The sequence below is a fragment of the Camelus bactrianus genome, chromosome 1 (assembly GCF_048773025.1).
Source record: "Camelus bactrianus isolate YW-2024 breed Bactrian camel chromosome 1, ASM4877302v1, whole genome shotgun sequence".
NCBI classification, from domain to species: domain Eukaryota; kingdom Metazoa; phylum Chordata; class Mammalia; order Artiodactyla; family Camelidae; genus Camelus; species Camelus bactrianus.
The window spans coordinates 53,154,591-53,169,294 of NC_133539.1; the positions used below are offsets into that span (position 1 = coordinate 53,154,591).

At 36.2% G+C, this 14,704-nt stretch overlaps 1 protein-coding gene across 1 annotated transcript in view; it reads right to left on the minus strand.

Annotated features, from left to right (window-relative positions):
- The window catches only part of LSAMP (limbic system associated membrane protein), a 567,085-nt gene that overhangs the window by 241,105 nt on the left and 311,276 nt on the right, over positions 1 to 14,704 (minus strand). Inside the window, exon 2 of the mRNA XM_010970836.3 lies at positions 6,906 to 7,138. Within this exon, the coding sequence (XP_010969138.1) occupies positions 6,906 to 7,138 (233 nt within the window). The remainder of the gene's footprint in view (positions 1 to 6,905; positions 7,139 to 14,704) is intronic.

Here is a 14,704-nt window from a genome sequence, read left to right on the forward strand (position 1 = left end):
TGTCCAGAAATATGTTACCTATTTAAAGCAAACTGAAAATGATGAAAGTATGCATATACTGAAAAATATATGCCATCTTTCTTGACTTTTAGATATATAAATTCACAAAGTTGCCTTTAAGATTTTTAAGAGTATAAGGATTTTTTCTTTTTTCTTTTTGTTTTTGGTGATGTACAAAAAACAAATGCTACAACTGATGATAATTTATGGTAGCTTACAGAACTAATTAAAAATATTTGAAAGACTAGCTTTCCTTATCTTGATAGGTAAAAGCTCTGTGTAAAAACTAGTGCATCTGTGAGTAGCCACATATGATATCATGTAAATGTAAGTAAAAATAACTGTGGCAGAGACTGGATGTAGCTAAACTATCCAGCAGATGCAGATCCAATATAGAATAAATCCCACTCCAAAATCCTTCCTAATCACCATCAAAATTCTGACCAGAAGGTACTAAAATCCTTACTGGTTTAATGATTCAAGAATATACTGAATCTCTGAATAGAGATGAACATTGGTCTGTAGCTTCAAGTAGCTTTCTTCTTTTCATGGAGTCTGGGTTTTAACACTGAGCCAGCTCAGGGCACTAAAATAACTTTATCTCTCTTCTTTTATTTTTTCTCATCTTCAGAAGAGACAAATGCCCGATAGAGCAGAATGTGGATGTAAATAGTGGATTTATTTTAATAACTGAAAGATGGACTGCAGATACACATAGAGAGCTTGGGGACAGTAATTATATAAATTATGAGTGGATGGGCTTGACTTAAATAAGACTTGAAGTCCTTCCTACAGTGGGAATATCAAATTAAAATTGCATAAGGTAATATTCCCAAATATTTTAGCCCTAAAGTTTCATTTCTTCCCATTACATTAGCTGTGTGATTGCTGATGAGAATAGTGACATCCTTAAAGTCTGAACCTGACCTATTAACAGACAATCAAGAGGCTACTGTCTGAAAAATTAAGCTGAAGAGTAGGAGAATTAGTAGACTTCAGCAGGCAAGATCCAAATGAGAATTCCAGTTACTTAGTAAGATTCTCAATAACCAACAGAATTCACCCTCATATCAAATTCAACTAAAAAAGGTCTCAAATTCTTTATTTTATTAGAACATTTAAAACAAGTAAAGAGCTCCCGGCTAAGTTGAATTGAATGCAGAGGCAAATGTTTTGTATGAAATTTTGTAGGCAATGTTATTGAGTAATCAGTGCAACATGATGCTAATAAGGAAGGGGGAGAAGAAAGATGGAAGGGAAAGGAGAGCAAAGGAAGTAATGAAAGAAAGGAAAGAAGAGAGAGTAAAAGAGATAGAAGAGGTACCTTTTGGAGTTCCAGGTAACAGCTTTTGGTCAGAATTAGGAATGATTAATAGGATTGTAAAATGCATTCTAAGAATTTAAATCCTAGAAACAACAAGTTCTAGACTAATATTTATGAAAAAAATTAAATGTTTCCTAACACTTGAATTTTCAAGTATTGAATTGAAAGAGGATCCACAGACACTACAGTTGTCAGCCAATATGAATATTCTAGGATTAATGAAATACAGGAAATGTGGCGTTTTAAGCATGGGTATCTGAAAAGAAAGACCAAAAGTGTCAGGTCTTAGAAGGAGTCAACTTTCACATTTGTTTTCATAATTATATTGGTTTAATTAAGGTAATTATGCAATATAGTTTCTTATAAGTAATGGAGAGAGTCTCACAATCCAGGTGTGCGATAAATATTATAAGGTATGGTGAATGAGATATTTAAAAATAAGATTCACGTTCTAAAAAATATCACTTCAGGATGTCCCTTGTATTCACAGACACATAGAGATTCTTAACATTACAATTTTAAAAAATCTCATTTTTGAAGTCACTATTCCCAGGGCTCAAGAAGATGAGATTAATCTCTGTTTTTGATGAGTACACAGGTTTATTTTATTTTACTTTTAATTTTTCTATTACAAGACTCTAGTACCTGTTTTGAAGAGTTTTAGATATAATTTGATGCCATGTCATACAGGAAAGGCAGCAGCAAATCCCTCTCATCGATTGCTTTAGTTCTTGGTTTTTCACATGTATCTGAATCACCTGCAGAGCATAATGTATTTGTAAATTTTGGCTGCATTCCCAGGGATTCTTATTTGATTGTTCTGGGAATGGTTCTCAGGATTCTGCATTTTGAAAAATATGATGAACCAAACCATTGATTCTGTTGTAGGTTATGCAAGGATCAGATAAAGAGAAATATTGCCTTAACACAAGTGCCTCCATTTGTGGCATGATCAGAAAAACAAGAAATCACAGCAGGGTAACCTTTGGAGAATAAACGAACATTATTAATGAGAAGGATGACAAAAGAATCTGTTTATTTTATTGAAGTTAAGGGTGACGTTTTCTTAATCTTTGATCTTAGAATCTGTAAAGGAGGTGGTGTAGGAACCAAAATATCTGGCTTTAGAAATGGGTCCCTCCATTTATAAAGTATCTGGAATGTATGTTTAGTTTTGAATAGCCCTGGCTTCAACAGATGTAATATTTAATAACATTAGTCACAAGTGATCCCAAAGGTTATTATTGATTTTTGTATTTGCTGATGCAAAACTCTCACCTGTGTACCTTATGAGGAAGATACGTGGAGATGTCATTTAGCTAAAGATTGAGTTTGGCGAACCATGCAGCATATCTATTTCAACACAGGTTATTTTGTGTGTAATGACCCTCATGAACAGATTAAAAAAAAAACTTACTTTTTTCGTGAAAAATAATCACCAAAATAAGAGAGAAAAACGTTGGAGATGTTGAAAAGTTACTAACATTGTAGGAATATAAAAAAGGAAAGTAAATTTCCAGGGGAAATGGGATGCAGGAGAAATGTGAGGGGGACAAACACTTAAATACTTATGAAGTTGAGATTTTTGAAGTCTAGAGCAGTTTTTATGTCTCAACAATTTTTTTTCAGCTTTGATACCTGAAAATGGATAGTTTGGGGAGAGATTTTCTTTCCACAGGGCTAGGCTAGGTAAGAAGTTTTGGAAGGCCTAAGATGTTATCATAAAAGTTACTTGTCAATCTGCCTTTCTCTGTCTCATGCCCAAGAAGATTAGTATTAGGAATATCTGGGGATGTAACACTATTTGAAATTGAATGAAATTATGCTGGATTATTTCCCCAGATGTTCTCAAGGTACACACTTCTTCTAAAGAAGTGGTTCTCAAAGTGTGGTCCCTGTACCAGCTGCAGCAGCATCACCTGGGAGTGTGTTAGAAGTGCAAATTATCTGGCCTTACCCCCATGCTACCTTATCAGAAATTCAGTGCAGGGGGGGACCAATCTAAAATTGAATTTAATAAATACTCTATGTGCTACTGATGCATGCTGCATGTTCTCTTCAGACATCTTTAATAAATGTAGCTAAGAATTCAGAAGTGATGCTTGTCACTTCTTCACCAAATAACAGCTGAAAGAGCCCCACTGCAAGGGTAACAGACGAATGTGAGTTCTTAAGACTCTAGGCAGCACTCAGGGCAAAGCGAGCCTTATGAGAGATACTAGGGTAGCAGCATCGTGATTGTCATCATAGTGGTTGTCAGCATTGTAGTCGTCAGCGTCATCATCATCATCATCATCATCTTACTGAGTGAGAACACAAAATCTCCAGACACTGGGCTAGGGGCTTACATAGATCATCTAATTTAATCCTTACAACTTATTAAGGAGGGCTTAAAGTTTTAATTTTATCTCTAATTTTCAAATAATAAAACTGAGTCTTAGAGAAATTAAGTCATTTCCCCCAAAAGTTACTTAAGTAGCAAGAAGGAAAGCTGAGATTTGAAGCAGGCAGTGTGACAATAAAGCCCACTTTCTTAACCACTATTCTTTATGCTATTTCATAGCATCTTTGAGTTAATGGTGGCCTTGCTATTGGGCAAAGAAAAATAATAGAGTATTTATTTAATGACTAGTTAAGTGGGATTTGCAGAAACCATGGAGAGTGAGCAAGACAGAACTTGAAAAATTCAAAAGACCCTTATGTTCTGAAGGAAAGTACTATGGGATTGGAGGAAAGAAGGACGCCAGCCATACCTAGAAGCGGAATCTTTGATGTGGTAAAAATATGTAGGGTTGAGGCCTGGAGTAGGAAGCTGTGTGAACAAACAGCATGAAAGGATGGAACCACTGACATAATCATAGAGTTGAACGTCCTAAGGGGAAGTGAATCAGCCATCTGGTGCTAGGTATCAAATGCCAACATCCATATAATTGTCCAAAAATTCCCCCCTTCAAAACTCAGGCTCAAGGAGGAGACAATCCTTTCTTCATCATAAGGGTTCAACAAAGCCTCACAAGTACAGGCTTTGTTGCTCATATTTTCTTTCAGAGTAATATGGTTAAAAGCAAAATACAATAATACCTTGCATCAGACAGATGTGGGTTTGAAACCCTGTCCTAAGCCAAGAGGCAGCCTTAGGCAGGCGTCTTATTGTTTCTGAACTTCAAGCTTTTTCATATTTATAATGAAGTTATTAACACCTATTTAATAATCATATCATTAGAATCAAAAGAGATAATGAATAAGCAGTACCTGACACTTAGTAGGTTCTTCTCCATCCCTTAATATTAAGCCAAATTTAAGTTAATTTCACTGTGCTGACAAGGTATATACAGTATGATCTAACCTAGTTGTAGCTCTCATTCTCTTAAGATTGTTGTGTTTATATCTAAAAAGTACATAGATAAATAAGAAAAAATGAGGAAAAGCTTCAGGCATTTGGCACTAAGAGCTCAGATGAATATAAATCTGATATTAAATCTTAAAGTCATAACAAAAAAATTTCCATCCCAGTAGAAAGTGCTGCAAATTTGATTCCTGGTCTGCTTGGCTCCAAGCTACTCCCTGAACTCTCTGTGTGACCTTTAGCAAGTAACCAAAATTTAATTAACTTCTATTCCTCATCTAGAAACCAAGGAATGTAATACTTAGATTACCCAATTTTATCCCATACAGGAAAATACACATTTTCTAGTTGTGGTCTTTAGTGGCTTTCCCATGACATTAAAGGCTGTGAAGGTATTAAAATTGTGTAGGAATCTCGTAATATAATGTGGAGCTGGTCATTAGATTAAATCTGTTCTAAGGGGCCTCAAGTAAACTAGTTATCTCCTCTCCCTCTGCCTTTAAATGAGGTAGAACTTCTTGTGTCTTGAGGGATATGTGTGTGTGTGTGTGTGTGTGTGTGTGTGAGAGAGAGAGAGAGAGAGAGAGAGAGAGTGCTTGTGTTTTGAGGGAGCTGATAACCTACTTACACATCTACATATCTGTAGTTATGTTTACACACTTATGTGGGCTTCCTGAGATCCAAACCCTGGTGCCTCTTATCATGGACTTCAAACACTCTCCACTAAACTACAAGAAAAGCATTCTACGCTTTGACTGTGATAGGAACTTTGCAAATCAGGAGACATGCCTTTTACAAGCAATAAAATGAAGCTGTCAGCCATTGCAAATGGACCAAGATAGAGGTCACATGACTAAACCACCCCTGCACCAGGCAGTCTCTGATGTATTTCACTCCAGTTTCAATCTATTAATCAGAGGATCTGGGAGAGCAATAATTTAAATGCTGCAATAATCAATTCCATAACACATTAATAGAAGCTACAGTCAAACTTTGCCATACAACTGACTGCATTGGAATCTTGACAGGAGCCCTGGGACCGTGCCTAATTTGCATTCAATTTACATAAAATTGTAAATCAAGAATCCATGAACACAGCCCTAATATTTGTTAGTGCTTAGATCCTCCGTGATAGATGGATTGAAACTGCTGGTAGTTTGACTTCCCTTGCAATAAAATTGTGCAGCTGACCAGTTTTATTCTCATTCTGCAATTATGGGGAAAAGGGACTCAAGAGAGCTATAGTCTGGGGTCTTGTGTATGCCATTCAGGGTTTTCATCCTATAAAACCATGACTCAGATGTGCCCTTGGAAGCCCCCATCTAGAAGCAAATTATCCCCAATGACTCTGCAGATCCTCATCAGTAGAGTTGCTCACAAATAACCTGCCATTAAATGAGGATACAAACTACAAAGACAGCTTGCCAGCTGAGTGAATGGCAATGCTTCTGGAAATTTTTATTTTTCCAAATAACATTTACTATCACAGAAACAGATAATTAGTGACATTCTTTAGACTGAGGACAGCGAAAAATCAAACCTTCAGCAAAGCATACGGTACCTAACAGCGTGCTAAAGTGGATTTCATGTGGTTCTAAGCATTCTGTGTGTTCTTGTGTCCCTGTGGACAAAGCTGTAGCCTCTGCTGTGTGTTTTCACACTCAAGGCTAAGAGAAAACATTCTCCCCAAGGACACTGGCTCACAGTGGCAAGACTCCTTTTTTTTTTTTTCATCTTCATTGCAAAAAGGGTAGCAATTTTATTTTTAATATGTGTAGTTATACTTCCATGTAAAAAATACTCTGTTGCCTATAGCACATGTCAGCAATTATCTCTGCATGGTTTGCCATTGGCAAATTTAATATTTTCTTCTTTTTTTTCCTAAATTTCTTTTGTTTTGTTTTGTTTTTTTTATTGAAGTATAGTCAGTTTATAATGTTGTGTCAATTTCGTGTACAGCATAATAGTTCAGTCATACAAATATATACATGTATTTGTTTTCGTAGTTTTTTCATTATAGGCAACTACTACAAGATAAGACTTCTCTTTCTATATCCTCCTTAGTTCTCTCATTTTAAGTCTATCTTTTAAGAGAGAAAATAGATACTTAAATGCCCTAATGTATTTGGAAGTGTTCTTGGAAGTGCTCTTTTTTTCCAGAAAGGATTATTTGAGTATTTTGTACATCAAGATTATTTTCGGCCTCCCACCTTTCCTTTCCCACCATTTTCTTACCTTGCACGATCAAGTAAACTTGGGAGGTCTTGGGCTCATGCTGTGTCTGCACCGAGCAAGTGTAGGAACCCTCATCATAGACATCCACCTTCTGGATTCGGAGGCTGTATTCCAGAGAATGGCGTTTCTCCAGCTCGACCCGGGGGTCCAGAGACCACTTGTCATGCCCAGCAAAAATGATGCCAGAACGGTTCAACCAGGCCACCTTCGAGTTCTTATCTTCTACAACACACCTGGCAAAGTAGAGTAATGATATTAGAGCCTTGGCCATACCTGTATCTGCATTCATTCTTCACATGATTGGACTCAACAAGACCAATCAAGAGAAATAATTATGTACAGAAAGAATAATGGTCATGCCACTTCTTAGTCCTAAATATTGTCACTATTTCTCCTTTAAGATCTAATTACCATCCAATGGATGGGTGTCATTATATTATACCCAACTTGGCAATAAACAATTGGTATAAGAAATGCAGGCAAAGTTAAATGGGTATTGACTTCCCCCTGGATTATCTTCTTGTCTAGGAAAAGGTCATTCACATGGAACTCCATCTGTTTAAGTAACTTTGAGAATTAGACGATTGATTATGTGGCATATTTACTCAGTTTTGAACTGCACATATTCTTTCATTAGTATTTCCTAAAGTCTTGTGTGATAGCAGATCCAGGATATGTCACACCACTGTAGCAATTAGACTGAATTTCAGAGTTTGCATCTGATCCTTTCAAGCTTGGAATGCCCACTCCCAGGAGTGAGAAGTCTGTGAGCAGGTCCAAGGCTAAGTAGACAGGTGTTGTATCAAGAAAATCAAAGCTAGTATCTTCTTGCCTGAGTCTGACTCCACCTGCTGAAGTCAGCAGGTTGCGTGCTGGCAAGATAGATTGCTACCAGCATTTCTGGGACATCAGAATGAATTCAATCTTTTATGGTAGATGAAAAAAACTAATTTTGTAGTTCCTATTCTAAGAAGGATGAAGGAAAAAATGTCTATTTGAATAACTACTTATTTTAGAAATCTAAAAGGGTCTCTTTCTGAAACTTGAAAGAGGCAAAGAACACGGATTAGTGAGGAAGGGATAAATACTTTATGGAGGAGTGTGGTTTTTCTCCTTCAAGTCCAGCAAGAATCTGGAAATGGAAAAACCAAGCAAAAAAACTCTCTGTATCCCTTTGGCAAGATTTATGTCTGCCCCACAGGGAGACTGTCCCAGACCCTGTTCATAGCTGCAGAGCCAGCTGCTCAGCTCTCTGGGGCATGAGGGATGGACAGAAGGAGCCAGGAGCATGACAGCAGAACAATTAAAACACCGTGTTTCCCCATATTTTCCAGACTGAGTCCAATCCAGGTTTTCTCAGGTCAAAGCAGCCATGCATGGACAGGAGGTCAATGCATAATCCACAGGCTGACCACGGTAAAGATACAGCAGCCAGCTCGTCTTTTCAGGACAAAAGCTGAATCTTTTAAAAAATACCTCACCCATAATACAAAAGGCCTCTTTATCCTATTATTTTCAAGTGAATTGTATATTTTAGGAAACATGAGAATTTTATTTAATCAGTTGGGTGCCATGGTGTGCAGGTCTTTCTTTTCCTTTCTTTTCTTTTCTTCTCTGCCTAATTATTTTCATAAACATAGGTAGATTAAAGTACCATTTAGTATCTCCACTACCCAATACGTGTTTCTCTGCCATGAAGGTATTATTGGGATTAATTATATGTTTGATAATTTAGAACTCCTCTCTAAGGGAAGGCAAAGCTAACTTTGTGGACACCTGATGCTTCTTTCCAGACTCAACGTTCCCTGTTCTATTCTTTGGTGGCATCATGTCTCTGTCCTTGGTGGTATTTGCAGCACTTCTCAACTTAGAATCATTCATGAATCAATTAATAGATTGTTTGCTATCCTACTCTAGATCATAAATAAAGTTGCTGATGTAGGTCTACTGTGTTTATCTTTTCTACTGAGACGAATGGAAATTTATCTCTGTAAATGCATTTTGAATCTTCTATCACATTTATCCTTGTGTTTTTTTTATTTTTTCTCCCCTCATCTGCATAGCACAAAACAGCAGCAACTAGGTATATTACATCGCAGGGGTGTACTCTGAACGCTGTTTAGCCCAGCGAATAAGTTTCCAATATCTTCATCTTGGAAAAAATATAATATATTATAATATATTTTACATAAATATGGCCTATAAATAAAATAACAATGAATTTTGTCTTGTTCATGAAAGTACCTCCAAAAACTAATCTGGTATAAAATAGACACCTGGTAAATGCCTGTTGCATGAACAGTGTCATATATGCAGAAAGAGGACATATGGTTACCATATTCAACTCCCCAATCCCAAGCCCTAACAGCATTGGCTAATGAACTGGGTACACTTCCTAATCAGTATAAGGTATAGTTTCTAAGTAGGGTCTTTAGGGTCCTTTGGATACTTTAGCAATTTTTGTCTGCGGGAATGTTAAAATTACCGCATAGATCATTATTTCAAATTATTATCTGAGAGAGTTCAGATCTATCTTACCTAAAGAAGTAACTGACTACTCGTTATGTGGAAATCTTGCTATGACAGTCTACATAACATCTTATTTTTGCATTGTGTTTCATTTGTATTTACTTTTAAAAATTTATCTTTTACTCCCAAATAAATAAAAGGTATATTAGAATACACACATATACACTTACACTGACACTTTTTACTAATCCAGTATGATTAGCCAGCTCCAAGCAGCAGAGCACAATGGAGTATTTTTAAAAAGGAAACCAATCCTCCAGATATTTAAGGGTTCTTTTTTTAATAGTTCTGAGTAAATGTATTGACTCTATAAACTACAAAATAATCTTTCTACAACATAGCTAAAACTTTCATACTGAAAAATGAGCAAAAAAAATTTTCAGAAATAACTTAACATTAAAAATGCTTAAATCTTGATTTAAGGTGGCAACTATTTTAAACCATAAGAAGTGTACGTAAGAAAAAGATGGCCAGAGTCAAAGTAATAGTCTTGTTTTGTAGAACTCAGTTTGTAGTCTCAGTTTGTAGAACTTTTTGTTTGTTATGTGAAAATAACCAGTCATACAGGAGGCCTAGCTATTGGGAAATGAGGCAATGCTGATTAAACGCGGACCCAGGGTTCCAGCAGGCACTGACTGGCCAGTGAGTATTTTGAGCTTGCATCTGGAAGGTAAGTGGCTTAACTGTGCATCAGTCAGGCCTGTGGAGTTAATGAGAACTCTCATGCCACATCACCATTATATGGTAATGAATTATCCCCCAGTCAGAATGCTGCTTCAATACCAGACGATCCAGTTCACAACTAAATACCTAAGGACTTTATCTTTAAAATCAGCCTTGGCCAAAGCAGGAAAAGTGTAAAGAGATTAATTTATAAAATCTGTAAGTGTTTTGTGGTGTTTGGATTTAATAGAATGTTTCCTCCAGGAACTCAAAATGTGCAATCCATTCCAGGATTTAAAGGGGACTGTGTGGTAGAGAGTAGGTGTTGGTGCCAAGAGGAGAGGGGCAGAGAATGTTCCTCCACCCTAGGTGGGATTTCTGTCAGGCAGCTGAGGATATTGGGATATGATACAAAGTGTCATCTCTCCAGGAAATCCCTTCTCATCAGTATCTCACCCTGTTACTTGGCTCCTTCTTATGCATTATACTCCACGTTGCATTAGACTTATTTTTACTCATCTCTCCTCATAAATTTCTTAATAAGAGTGACCTTCTGAGAATTCACCTATGGCCTTAATGGGACCAATGTCATTAATCCACCATGCACACAGTAGGCACTACTAAAATGTGGAATAAATAAACTGAATTTAACAAACTGCTATTAGATCAATTATCAAATATTTGTTAATTATCTAATAGGTACAGGATAGATGAATAATTATTTTAACTGTTCTTAAGAAACAGTTAAAATTATCAGAAAAATAGGGACAATTTACAGAGAATTATTGAGTGTGGCATTAACATGAAAGCAAAGGAAAGAAAAAAGTGTGCTCAATGTTTCCACTACGAATAAAGATCATCCTTGGGAATTAAATAATCCATATCACATGAAAAACAGTGAAAAGAAGCATAAAGCACTAGACAAACATTTAGTGAGCTGTCCACTTTAACTTTGGACCCACAAATATCAGGTGGGTTACTTAACTATAAACCTATGATTTTTTTAAAGATCAGCTTTAAAAAAAATAACAGGAAAGGCAGGCAAACAAATTTCTATCTTCCCTGTTCAGTATGTCAGAATCCATAAAACTGTCACAAAAAATCAATGCACCCATAAAAATCTCAAGCATTGGATCTCTGCAAATACTTATACCAAGTACATTATGCACACTCATACAAACAGGTACATTGACAGTTCCACTCACACTGCATTAAGTCTGGGGATTACGCTTCCAAAACGATGAATGTAATTGGAGGCAGAAAAGAAATGCTAAATTCGGTTTGTACCAATAGATTGCTTAATGGCATATTTACTGACAGTATAGACATGATGTAAGTGATATACATCTACCAGCCATTAAGCCTGTTCAATTGCTACTAGATACAACTCATTTTTAACAAGCATTACTGGCTGCTAGCAATGTGCCAAGTCAATATTAGAATTTATTCAAACTTTTTTCTACTTCTCAAGAGCATAATCTGGGATTTATTCATTAATAACAAATAAATACAGTTTACTTAATCACTCACTGGTTATCTATCCTCACATTTTTAAATTATAAAGCCTGGGGGAAGAGAAACTTTGTAAGAGAGATTTGTTTTTTAAATTAAAAAAGAACAGCCATTTGCAGCAACGTGGATGGACCTAGAGATTACCATGCTAAGTGAAGTAAGTCAGACAGAGAAAGATTAATATCACATGTTATCACTTATATGTGGAATCTAAAAAATGAGACAAATGAACTTATTTGTAAAACAGAAACAGATTCACAGACATAGAAACAAACTTAAGGTTGCCAAAGGGGAAAGGGGGCAGTGGGGAAGAAGGATAAATTAGTAGTTTGGAATTAGCAGATACACACTACTAAATACAAAATAGATAAACAACAAGGTCCTACTATATAGCACAGGGAACTATATTCAATATCTTGTAATAACCTATAATGGAAAAGAATATGAAAAAGAGTATGTTTACATATGTATGACTCAATCACTATGCTGTACACCAGAAACTAATACAACACTGTAAATCAACTATATTTCAATTAAAAAAATTTTTTTAGAAAGAGAAAGACTAGTTAGATGAGTAGTTCTCAAAGGGAAAAATTTGTGCTTCCAGATGATATTTGGCAATACTTGGAGTCATTTTTTGGTTGTCACAACTGGAAAGGGGAAGTTGCTACTGGCATCTGGTAAGTAGAAGCCAAGGATGCTGCTAAATACCCCACAACATAAAGGACACTGCAGAACAAAGACATATCCCATCTAAAATGCCGGCAGGCTCAAAGCGGAAAAACCCTGAGTTAGACCTCGGTCTCTTGGTTTAAATATCTGGAAGCATAGGTCAAACGCCTATAGTGCAATGGTGTTCTTTCATAAGCATATGCTTCTTACTTTATAAGCTCTTAACTGCCACTAGCAAAGTCCCTGAATTATAAGTCAAGCTCATGACAGAGACACTACAATAAAGACTAGTGATACTCTGGATACAAGTTAGCAGTTAATGAATCATGCCCCTTTGCTGTTGTATTTTAGGATCATAATTATACAACAATATAATCTTGTACATTGTTGATAGTACATGAGAAAGCTGTCACTTAGTTACTTCCTAAATTAATGCTGGAGAAATAATTTAACCTCAGTGTTTTAGTTTTTCCCCCTGTATAAAAAAGGGTCAGTGATACTTAGGACAGGTAAGGGAGAATCAACACAGTTGGGGTAAATTTGATTTTTTTAAGGAAATTATTAGCCTTTATTCATAGGAAAGCTATTTCTAAAAATTAACTTTTATTACTTTTTCACATTTATGATTCTCTCTTTTGTAAGATGTGGAATGATTTAAGATATGGATGGGAAGGAAGTCTTTAGGAACGTGTTGGCCCTTTATTTGGATGCTTTTTGCTTTATAACTTTACTCCTACAAACAAAACCCTTATGAATCAGCAAAACTATGATGGACTCATTTCCCTCTAGAAGGAAAGATACTTGGCCTGCAAATCAATGCTGTACATTCCCAGCATTGAAGTGTGGCATCAGGAAATGTTCTAAGCAGAGGATGCAATGAAGTATCACAGAAATATCCCAAACTCTCTTGAGTCAAAAGTCATTAGTCTGATTTTATTGCATTATTTTAAGTATAATGAAGTCTAGAAACACTTATGCAAACACATTAAAAATAGAAAATTAGTTAAAAACACAAATTCAAAGAATCTTGAATTATTAAATATTTTGGATCATCTCTGCTTTATTTCCATGTTCTAAGATTAAACTCAATTCGAAATAAGAGAACTGAGGGGACTCACTGCTGCCCATCTGGCACTCCTGCTTCCCTTGCCTGCAACAAGAAGTTTCAGTTTTCTGGCTGTCTTGCTCCCATCTCTATTTCTTTCCAGACTTGACTTCTGGCTTTGATCACTGCCTGTTCTCTTGGCTTCATTCTCTTGTTCCTGTGCGTGTCTGCTCTCTTAAACTTGATCTTCTTTAGCTAGAAACTGATCTTAGTTTCATGATGGTTTATTTTTCTAGATTCATCCTGAATTTTAGTCCAAATAACACCAATTAACAATGACAGCATCTAAATGATAGGATCATCTCCCCTACCCTAGGTCCTTCGTACACATGCATGTACAAGACACGGCATGCACATGTGTATATGCACACACAGTAGTGATGGATGTTCAAGAGAGGGTGAGAACACAGAGGTAGTAAACCACAGGAAACTGGTTCATGTGACTCTATTGTTGGTCACAATGATTCAGGATCTGCCTACTGCCAGTGGAGTGTTAGGGTAAAAGACATACACTGTTTAGTTCCTGAAGATAATTGATTTCAGTTCTGGCCTTCAGTCTATTTCCCATTGGAAAACAAGCAAGTCATTTAGCCTTTCTATCTTAGTTGTTTTCATAAGTAAAATGAAGCTAACGATACTTGCCCCGACCTCTCAGAACTGCTCTTAGGGTAGTTCTACAAATAAAATGAGGTGATGTCCATGGAAACATTTCATATGATATAAAACAATATCTATGCTTATATTCATAGTCTCTCATGGTAGAGTATGGTAAATAAAAAGGAAACAGTCATATGCAGGGACAACTATAAGGAAAATAATGACTTATCTAAATCATTCAAAAATTTGATCTCTTTATAGGATGTGATGATAGCCATTAAATATATATTATTACCCAACTCTCAGATCGGTCATGTAGTTCTTTAAATTCTCATTTTGCGTTAGTTATTTGTATGTGTTATACTAACAAAGCAACCTTTCTGCAGTTGGGTTACTACCTATTAGAAAGATTCATCTCCTATAAGAGCAAAACAAGAAATCACAAAGGCAAATAGTAAAGCCAGGATAGTCTGTGTCATTCCTGGAGCAACAAAAAGTCCTCCCTTAGACATATTTTTCACTTCTTACTCTCACTAGGGAGTACCTTGCCCACCCATATATGCATTCTCCTCTATGCACATATAGGATATATGCATTGCTGTATTTTCAGGTTCATATTTTTGAAGAAGCACAAACATATTCCATGCAGATGGTACAGGTGGGGAGAAGGGTAAGAAGAGAAGGAGCAGAACCTCCTAATTAAGAGCTGAGTCCATCTCAA